Raw genomic sequence first — 10,268 nt, forward strand, 5'->3', positions numbered from 1 at the left:
ACCTGAGAAAATAACGGTCAATTACGGTAGGGGACGGGGGGGGTGGGGTGGGTGGGTGGGTTTCCTGATCTATTTTGCCCAAATTTCTTTAGTTTAAATGGACCTTTTGAATATAGTTAGGTAGCTCGGTGCACGAAGCATATCGTGTTCACACGGGGTCCGGGAAAAGAGTTGCACTCCAATGGGGTATGATGTAGACAATCTACTCTAATGCAAATATCAGTAGCTGGTTACACGATCTGAACTCATGACCTATATATCACACGAAGACAACTTTACCGTTGCTCAAAAGCTCGTTACCTTTTGAATAGAGTCGATTGAACCAAAAGTGCTTAATTTTCGTAAGTTCAAAGCATATGTGTGTGAGATATAATGAAGACACAAAACATACATATCTCAAACTTAAGGGACCATTTGAGATAAATATAAAAGCCTCCAAATGGGCCGTGGTATATATTTAGAGTTTGATTTTGGGTTCTACTCTTACAAATTTACAAAAGGAGTACGCCTCCCTTTCCTCTCGCTAATATACACAAGTGAGACAACCAAATTGACAGAGAGCTGTGAGGCGGACACAACAATGGCGGACGATGACTATGATATGGACGGAGGGTTAGTGCCTCTTTCTTCGTTTTGTTTTACTGAACAAATTTTATGCGTTTGGCTTATTATACGTAATACAATTTCATCGCTTCTTTTTTACTATCTCTGTCTTTTCAGTTGAAAGATTCTTCCTTTTTGGTATATTTAACTGATTTCCAGTGAATATTAACTTATTTTAGGGTCTAGGGCTTCTAATTTCGTGTCTTAACCTTTTAGGGTTTGTCTGGTGTTTTGTTTAGTATTTGGGTTTTAACGTAGGGGTTGTTTAACTTGTTTTAGGGTTTATCAATTTGGGTTTAACATTTTAGGATTTTAAAAGTTATTGTCTTTGAATTTTACACTGCCATTCTTTTGTGTAGGTGTTGAAGTCTATATTGAGGTCTGTTCTGCTGAAATTGGCACAATTGGATATAGCCGTTTTGGTCCTAATTGATATTATAGAGTTCTTATAAGCATTCGAGAACCTGAAGTCTTGTTTTTTTCTTCCTCCGATCTTCTTGATTTTGCATGGCAAGTTTTGCAGACTTAAGTACACAAATAAAGTTGTTACCTAAACCTTTACCTTATCAAAAAAAAATAAAGTTGTTCCCTTTGTTAAGTGCTTAAGCTTTAAGTGATTGGTTTTCAGATAAGGCGGTTCACATGAGTCATGAGCTGACCGAAGTCTTCGGTTTGAGTCTTATTGTGAGACATTAATAAAAAAAATAAAAAAAATCTATGAGAATTAGACCCAGACATCTGGAACATATGCAGATAAAAAACAAACAAATAAGGTGTCGCCTCTCTAAAGTTTAAGCTTTTAGATGAGGCGATTCACACTATTCAACTACAAGTATCTATGTACTGTTGGAAGAGTCTATTCTTATAACCACCTTGTTGGATAAGGTGGACGGATACTTTTATAGAGTTAGGTAGACAAAGGCTCCCCTGTAATGGCTCTGCCACTGAGTTGCACTTTCTGGATTGCTGCTTTAAATGGATCATTTGCGTCCGTTTGAGATTTTTGTAAATTTAGCTGATTAGTTCATTTAAGGTAGCATGGATGATAATATACTATTTTGCGGCCAAATTTTTGAAAAAATGTATGCATAAAGCTGTGTTTAACTAGCTGCACTTTAGAGGACTTTCACATGACTGGCAATGTGGATGGACTATCAGCAGTGCTGGAGGTTAAGGTCATGACGTTTACAGAAGTGTCCTATTTTACTCGAGAAATGCTTTGTATTAATACAATGGAAATATTTTAAAAGTATAAATACAATGGATATTTCCAAAAAAAAGAAAAAATTGTAGCAAACCTTCTGCGTGAATATTGCTATATATAGTGCATACTTACACAAGCTGTGGAGATATCTACTGTTCGTGTTCTAGCTTTCCCTGGAAAGATCCCTGCCATATGCATTGATAGGGCATTGGCCTTTTTTGTAAGTCCAGCAGTCTAGCGAGGAAAGCTATATTTGTGGTTAAACCATTTTTTAGTGGTGTAATTGTTTTTTGTTTTCTGATTTGGTGGTTGTGAATATGAATTATGTTGGATTCTGGTAAAGGTCATTGGGTATTGTACCTATTAGGCATTTATCTGTCTACATTTGTGCAGATACGTGGACGAGCCAATAGAACCTGAGCCTGATGTAAGATACTTCTCTTTTTTGTACTCCTAAGCATAGGTGTGTAAATTTTGAATTTTTATTTAATGAAGCATATTGCATTATTGGGCTTAACTGACAGGAAGGAGCAGAGATTGAAGAAGATAATGGCAACAACGAGGACATACCAGACCCCCTGTTGGGTGAAGGTGAGGAGAAAACAGAGCAAGAGCCTGTGGAGCGACCTCGGAAGACGTCTAAGTATATGACAAAATATGAACGTGCTAGAATCCTGGGCACTCGTGCACTCCAGATCAGGTCCTTTTGTTTTTTCCCAGCTTTGCATTATTCCCAAATTCGTATTTTAAAATTTGAAAACTTGTGAAGCCAAATGCAACATTTTATAATTTGGTGAGTTCCTTTTTCCTTGAGCAGCATGAATGCTCCTGTGATGGTTGAGTTGGAGGGGGAAACTGATCCACTTGAGGTCAGCCACTTTTCTTATCTTCATTCAGACTTATGCAAACAATGTCTGTTTGGTGAAGTTTCTAGATTGCCTAATGTCTTTCTGTTGATGTTTATTTATGTTAAAAGATTGCAATGAAGGAGCTCCGAGAGAGAAAGATACCATTCACAATTCGCCGTTACCTGCCTGATGGAAGGCAAGGTTTCCTTTGTCTTTAAGCATCTGTTATTATTTCTTTCCCATTTATTGTGTCATCCTCCTCCTACTTAAGTTTTTTTTTTTTTTGGTGTGTATTAGTTATGAAGATTGGGGAGTCGATGAATTGATTGTTGAGGATTCATGGAAGAGACAAGTCGGAGGAACTTGATGCTTGAAGTGCCTCCTTTGCGTGTGAGGAGTATTATCTGTTGGTTTTGGTTGTGAAGTTAACATTAACAATGTTATCAATGTATTAAGGAAAACTCAAGTGATTAATCATATCGACTCTGTAATATTGCAAGTTCTAATGGGTATGTACTTTGTCAACCATTGATGGAGCAAGGGCTCTAAAACTGGGCACCAGTGCTGAGTTTTTGTATGAGATGGAAGTAATTTACTAGTAGGGTCCTGAGACTCCAAAAATTTGTTAGTAAATGGAAAAATGGAGTATGACTCTCAACACTTTTTAGAAGGAAATTGGGTTGCGCATTTTGCATGTCATATCTCGGTTAAGATTTCTAAATGTTTACCCTGATTCTCTCTTAAGCTTCTAAAGACTACCTAAGTAACCCCTAAGCATATTGTTTGACGTTGTCATTAAATCCATAAACCTTATCTTACTTCACAAGAAAAAAACAACTCCAATGGTTCTCACGATTCATTTGTAAAAACAGTGGCAACAATCTTTGTGGGATGCATATTTGAAACGACTTTCGAACCATCAAATGGATATTGACCCAACCATCATATGAACAGAATTGATAGGCAAAATTGATTCTGTACAAACGTGAGAACTCTATCAAGTACTCGTTTTAGTATCCGGACATCTTTGGCATTTCCATTTAGAGTCCGGACATCTTTGGCATATCCACCAACAGCGCCTTTTGCCATGATAAATGTGCAACATAGGATTCATATTGTATATTTGAATGAGGCATCCTTGCTTCTCTCATGGTACATTCCTCTTCCCACCAAATTATAAAAGGAATAATTTAACCACTACATTATGCGAAAATACAAATTATTTTCTTAACGATATTTTATGCGGACAAACATACCAATCAGTCAATCGCCTAAGAGTTGCAAACAATATGAGAGTAGATAACATCTCACACTAGGAAATTTTGGTCTACAAAATCTTGCCTCTCTACTCCTTCGGGGTAGGGGTAAGGCTGCGTACACACTACTCTCCCCAGACCCCACTAGTGGGATTTTACTGGGTTGTTGTAAAATCTTTTGTTAATGAAATCTATTATTAAATGGGATATAGGTTAATCACTATTTGAATTTGCCTACTGTAAAACTTAGAATATAATAGACATGCAGAGACATTTACAGTAGTTGATAAGTTATAACCAAGAGAAAAGCCAAAAAACACTTCATTTAGATTTTAACCATAGGCCTCAGATACATAGAGACAAGGCCTCTGATTATAAACAAAACTAGAAAAGCTAACTCAAACAAAACTTCTAATAACAGTTTTACTAAATATGAAGGAAATAACATTTCTCTCCAGGCTTTCTCAGGAATTTTCAACTTATCAACTCTTTAGAGCTGCATTGATCAAGTTGTTGCTGACATCCCAAAGGTTCCGCGCTAAAGCTTCATCTTGTGCTAGCTTGCTTGGCTCGTGCTCGTTGCAGTCAACAAAGTACTTTCCAGTGACGCCTTTTAGACTTGGATGGAGGGCAACATAGCATGTCGTAGCTGCTCCCTGTAAGATAGAATCATCGTTAATACTAATCAGTATTTTCCACTTCAAAATCTAATGACAGTCTACGTAGAATCATCGTTAATACTAATCAGTATTTTCCACTTCAAAATCTAATGACAGTCTACGTAATTATTGGAGATTGCCCAGACAGTTTGTTGGTATTGAACCTTAACTTTATCACCTAAAGATATGATATCTTAATACCTTATTTGCTGGAGAAAACATCATTTTACCTGGCATTAAAGGTCCATGAAGATGTCCAGACAAATTTAACATATATTTAACTTATATACGCTAACAAAGTTCTTTTTACACAATCAGTGGCCATTTGTTGTACGTCGTTTCCCCTATTTTCTAGTTTTATCATCTCATGATCAATATAATTAGTTAACTTCTAAACAATAGTGTACTAAAATTAAACTTATTTAACATAGCAATCCTTTTGCCATAGGACCACAGGGGCAAAACACTGGTTTTTGAACCTATCCAGAATATAGGTGCTGCTTTGATTTCTGATTGAGGTACAAGGGCATTGTTAGGAAGCCACTAAAGGTCAGTACAGATTTTCATGATTAGATTTATAAAGCTTTAAATGCAGTAATGCAGTTAACTTATTGTGACAAGGCAATTTAAAAAAAGGTTAAAACCCTTGCAAAGAATTAATTCATTTACCTGAGGGACATTCTTCCACATGAAACAAGTAAAAGCCCTAAAGATACCTGTCAAAAAAAAATACAAGTAAAGCTCCTGAAAAATGAGTGTAGTAGAGAAAATCTTTTGTGAGGGGTTAATATACAATACATACTTGTTGAAAGAGCAGAATGTCTCATGAGGTTTGTCATTATTAAACCTGGATGCACCGAGTTAACAGTTATATTTGCTCCCTCTTCCTGCATTTGAGGAGAATATTACACTTTTTAAAGTATTCTGAGTATATATAGCTTTAAATTCAGGTAAAGATTTTTTATTAGTTAATCTCTTAAATAGAAGGAATATGAATAGGTGCAAACTCTCTCATACAGTAAATACATTAATTTTGTTTAAAACCAATATCAATGAATAAAAGCGTCTAATCAACATTTTAAACATGTATATTATTAAGATTTGCCGAATTCAATATGATATGAAAGTACACAAATATTCTGAATTCGATTTATACCACAACCTATTGTCAGAGAATTTCCACGTGCTTGACCACTAGCATTTGAAGGTTGATGATTGATATAAAATATTATGAGTGTCTAAGCTCTAACTGTTTAAACTTTTAGATAGAGAATTCACACAATTCAACAACTTAAGGTTGTGATACAACATCTCCAAATGCAAACTTCTACAATAAGTATGTCCCATTCAGCATCTTTTCCAATTCAAGGACCTCAACGCTTTTAAGGTATCATCTTTTCTCTGTGATGATAAGTAGTTAAGCCATTGATTTGATGAGCTCATGTGGCCAAGAACTAAAACAGACTAATAACATCAACTGAACCCCCATAACTTCTAGTTCAAATCAGTAATACATATGCAAAAAGATTTTTAAGATGTAAACATATAATAGATCACCTCCATTTTGAACCCGTTGACTCTAAATACTTGGATTTTCCTATGCTAAGAGAGAGATCTAGTTTTGATATTATATCAATTGCTCCTCATACTGACAACTTTCAGTAATCAAGAAGTTTATTGAGTTACCTGCAAGCGGCGAGAAAGTTCATTGGAATGCAATAGGTTGGCTAATTTGGACTGCCCATATGCTAGTCTTTCTTGATAACTGGTTCAAGAAACAACAGTTGGATGAAAACTAAAGCGATTGTTTTATTTCACTGTCCTGAACTGGACAAAAGGTTGATAGGGTAATGTAGTATACCTGCTCTTGTCACTGAGTTTGTGAAATTGTATTCCTTCTTTATAAGGGTACTGATGAAGTAGTGATGACAGGTTCACAATCCTACCCTGAATACCAGTAGTTTTTGCTGTTTCCTTCATTTTGTCTATAAGAAGGTTAGTCAAGTAGAAGTGACCTGAAAACCAGCAAATAGAGGTTTGAGAACTAAATCAGCTGCGTCGAGAGAGCGGTTTCTTCCAAAATGTGTATTAAAGTTACATATTGTAATATATACCTATATGATTTGTGGCGAATTGCATCTCTATGCCATCTTCTGAAAGCTGAAATGGACAGAACATAATACCTGCATTGTTTCTAATTTGCAAATTCTCATTAGGTAAACATATTGTTCTAGTAATAGTTCAATCAAAAGGCACACTGGAGAAAGATGGAGAGCAATTACATTAAGATATTGAGAGGAAGATTAAGTGCTTCGAATTTATCAGCAAATGCCTTGACAGATCTAATTGAGCTCAGGTCAAGTTTCTCAATATCAACGCGAGCAGCTTTATTGTCCTTGAGAATACGCTGTTTTGCTTCATTTGCAGCCTCCATATTTCTTGCTGCAATAATGACATGGACATTCCTCAAAGCTAAAATTCTTGCAGTCTCCAAACCAATGCCGCTTGCACCTCCTGTTGTTGCAATGCGTTATCATGAAAAAGTTTACTTGAAATTTATCAAAAACTGTAAATGAAATGCACCTTGAGCCTAACTCAACACCAAAACTAGCTTATGAGGTGAAGATTGCCAAGATCATAAAAGGAGATACTCATCCTGGTCAACCCACGAAAAAGTTTAACTTCAAAATTACAAAAAAATGTAAAGAAAATTGAACTTTGACGAAACTTAACCCCAAAAGACCAGCTCATGAGGTGATTATTGAGAAACTTGACCTGAGGGGATAATTGTTTATTCTCTTAACCCATGTCCGACATGCTAGTTTAAGGGTTCACTACTCGTCTATAGTTTCGATAATAACAAAATTTGAGAATTAAATTTTAATCCAATTTAAAAGCATGGTAATTCTGTGTGTATTCAATTTTACAGGATTTAATTGAGCCAAGCCATGTGGTAGAAATATGATTATATTCAAATCCTATCTTTCGAAATGACATGCTACCGAATATACTGTCCTATACTGAGAAGATGCTGAGAGGGTTCCAAGGAATTGATCGAGGGGAATCGACTCAAGGTGCAGTTAAAAAAGATTATGAATCTCTGATTTAAGGAGAGAATTCGAAGCTAAGACTATTCTTGGAATAAATGGTGTAAGATTGGATACAAAGCCTAGAAATTATAAGAAAAGAATCATTATAATCAATGTTGTAGAAGCTGACAATTACAGAATCAAGATACTATTAAACAAGGCAAGAGAACTGAAGATATTCATCGAGAATTGCCGAAGATTGAGAAGAAAAAAAAATTAAAGATCAGCAACGGCTAGTAGAATCAAGAGTGAAGACTGAACTATAAATAGAAAAAGCAATGAAGATAAACATATAAAATTCAGTTGCTCTCAAATTGCTTAAACTCAAAAGCTGTCTGTTTGTCACCATCTCATGCTTACAGTTCTAAATCATGTTGTCTATAATTCCTTGAGCAAATGCAATTGCTCTCGAATTGCTTATTACTGTGACTTATAGTACTTTTTATGTAATATGTAAATTTTATTTCAAAAAACTTAAACTCTATGTCCGAATTCACGATCAAAATTAAGAGGTTTTGACTCTCGAAATCCGAATTCCGAACTGCATCATATAAATTGGGATTTGGGATAGAGGGACTAACAAACATACTATAAGAGGTTAAGATTTCAAAAATAGAGTTAAAAATCTGTATAACTGCAGCTAACTTAAATCCTTATGTTATTTGTATAACTCAAAAGTAAATATACGTCATGGTAGTAGATTTATCAGACTATCACAGGGGCGGATCTACAGGGTTCACATGAACCAAGTAACTTTTGTCCGGACAATGTACATGTGTTAAACAATAGGGTATTATCACTTTTAACCCGCGCCAGAAACTATTTACATTCGGTAGCCGAAATAGTGTATAAATTTTGTATAATTTCTGTATATAACATACAGAATGTATATATATACATAAAATATACAAAAAATAATATTTTTAGGCTATTATTTTGAGAGCGGCTATACAATTGTCATTTTTTCCTTAAAAAATTCCACTAAATATCTATAAATATTTGATTGTGAACTCAGTTATAATTGTAAATTTACTTAAAGTTATTGTAGTAACCCATAAACTTCAAATCGTGAATCTGCCTCGGATTTATGAAGTATCTTCTAAATATATATGAATGAGACTAAATATGAAAGTAACCTGTAACAATGGCGGTGAGATTGGAGCCATCAATACCATCAGTAACTTGTTCAGCAGTCGAAGCTGATCCAAAACCACTTGGCCCTGCTCTACCTGTTATCAACTTCAACATTTTCTCACCCTAAATTCACACACACAGAGTTAATTAGAACAAGTAAGAAGAGACTCTCTAATTTCTGATATTATATACTGAGGATAAGGTAGAAACCAATCTGGTAGAAAATACAAAGAATGGATTGTTGAAGAAATTAATTAATAAAGACAAGATTCGAATTAGGGGCAAAAAGATAATAACATGCGAGTTGTGAACAGAAGGAATATTGGGTTACTATATTCCCTCCTCCAATGGAACAGTTCAGATTGAAGAGTCAAATTTTTTGGAAAAAACGCTTTTGACTAAAAAAAAAAAAATAACAATAAAAATTAAATTAAAAAAGTTGGCCAAACTGGCTATTAGAATATTGTTAGAGGCTAAGGATAAAAATGAAATTTTATAGTAATGATTGAGGTAATATTAAACCAAACACTTATTATACATATATTTTGAAAAGATTTTTTTTTTTAAAAGTGCTAGCGTTTGGACATAGTTATGATAGAAACTTAAAAAAAGAGTTTTTAATTTTTGAAAGTTGAAGTTGTGTTTGGACATGCATTTTATTTGAAAAAAAGTTGAAGTTTTGGAAACTTGAAAATTTTTAAAATTCTTTTTTTTTAAAACATGATCATATTTCATAAGCAAATAATATTTTAACTTTTTTAAAAAAAAATTTGAAGCCAAAATTTATGGCCAGACAAGAGCTTCATCTATTTTTAAAAACTCATTTTTCAAGTCTCAACCAAATTTATGTCCGGGCTGCTCAATAAATTTGAAGTAAATCCGAGGGTCAAGACGTGACAATAAATTTCTATATCGTTATGAAAAATATATGTATGGGCAAATTAAACATATGTTCTTCGTGAAATGTAATAAATGAAGTATACAACTATACGTCTCTTAATTATTGAGATAAACATGCACAGTTGGTTAAATTAGAGGTGAATTCAGTATTTTAATTTTATAAAATTAATTTCCAAGATTATTGGAATTGAACTAATTATATTTTTAAAGTATGGGTTCATATCTACTACTCCTTTAGTCTCATATTATATGTCATGTACACACCCTTTAAGAAAAATTATTTAAGATGGAATTTTTGACAATTTTACCCTTATTCATATGTTAATATTCTCTCCGGTCCATAATAAATGACTTTTTTGCCTCTTAATTGTGGCACAAATAAGTGTCCTTTTACATTATCAAGAAGGCATTGACTTTATTTTTCAAAATTTGTCCTTATTTACATATTCCAAGGTGTCAAGTTAACAATATGCAAATTTTAATTAAGGTAATTTAGTCAAAATACACTTTTTTTCTCTAGGAGTTAGTATTTTCTTAAGGGATGTGACAAAGACAAAAAAAGTTATTTACTATGG

The 10,268-nt window shown here is 34.1% G+C and overlaps 2 protein-coding genes across 4 annotated transcripts in view; one reads left to right on the forward strand and one right to left on the reverse strand.

Annotated features, from left to right (window-relative positions):
• The first annotated feature begins 468 nt into the window (after positions 1–468).
• LOC109212626 (DNA-directed RNA polymerases II and V subunit 6B-like) lies at positions 469–3,339 on the forward strand. Of its 2 annotated transcripts, none has more exons than XM_019376292.1 (6): positions 469–612; positions 2,201–2,234; positions 2,332–2,507; positions 2,625–2,676; positions 2,784–2,856; positions 2,953–3,330. In XM_019376292.1, the coding sequence occupies exons 1-6, from the start codon at positions 581–583 to the stop codon at positions 2,979–2,981; spliced, it is 396 nt and encodes a 131-aa protein (XP_019231837.1). In that variant the 5' UTR covers positions 469–580; the 3' UTR covers positions 2,982–3,330. The 2 variants fall into 2 exon arrangements, with proteins under 2 accessions (XP_019231837.1, XP_019231836.1); XM_019376291.1 differs by having other exon boundaries at positions 470–612; positions 2,784–2,851; positions 2,953–3,339.
• Positions 3,340–4,140: 801 nt separating this feature from the next.
• The window catches only part of LOC109212624 (short-chain dehydrogenase TIC 32, chloroplastic-like), a 13,329-nt gene continuing 7,201 nt past the window's right edge, over positions 4,141–10,268 (reverse strand). The window contains exons 1-8 of one of the 2 annotated variants that reach the window (XM_019376288.1): positions 8,796–9,110; positions 6,853–7,084; positions 6,685–6,764; positions 6,432–6,585; positions 6,257–6,335; positions 5,373–5,457; positions 5,240–5,286; positions 4,141–4,567 (exon numbers count right to left, since the gene is read on the reverse strand). In XM_019376288.1, the coding sequence (XP_019231833.1) occupies positions 4,394–4,567; positions 5,240–5,286; positions 5,373–5,457; positions 6,257–6,335; positions 6,432–6,585; positions 6,685–6,764; positions 6,853–7,084; positions 8,796–8,907 (963 nt within the window). In that variant the 5' untranslated portion in view covers positions 8,908–9,110 and the 3' untranslated portion in view covers positions 4,141–4,393. Of the gene's footprint in view, positions 4,568–5,239; positions 5,287–5,372; positions 5,458–6,256; positions 6,336–6,431; positions 6,586–6,684; positions 6,765–6,852; positions 7,085–8,795; positions 9,111–10,268 lie in introns of those variants that run through there. The other variant, XM_019376289.1, reaches the window with a different exon arrangement.

Source organism: Nicotiana attenuata, unplaced genomic scaffold (assembly GCF_001879085.1).
Source record: "Nicotiana attenuata strain UT unplaced genomic scaffold, NIATTr2, whole genome shotgun sequence".
In the NCBI taxonomy this organism is placed as follows: Eukaryota; Viridiplantae; Streptophyta; class Magnoliopsida; order Solanales; family Solanaceae; genus Nicotiana; species Nicotiana attenuata.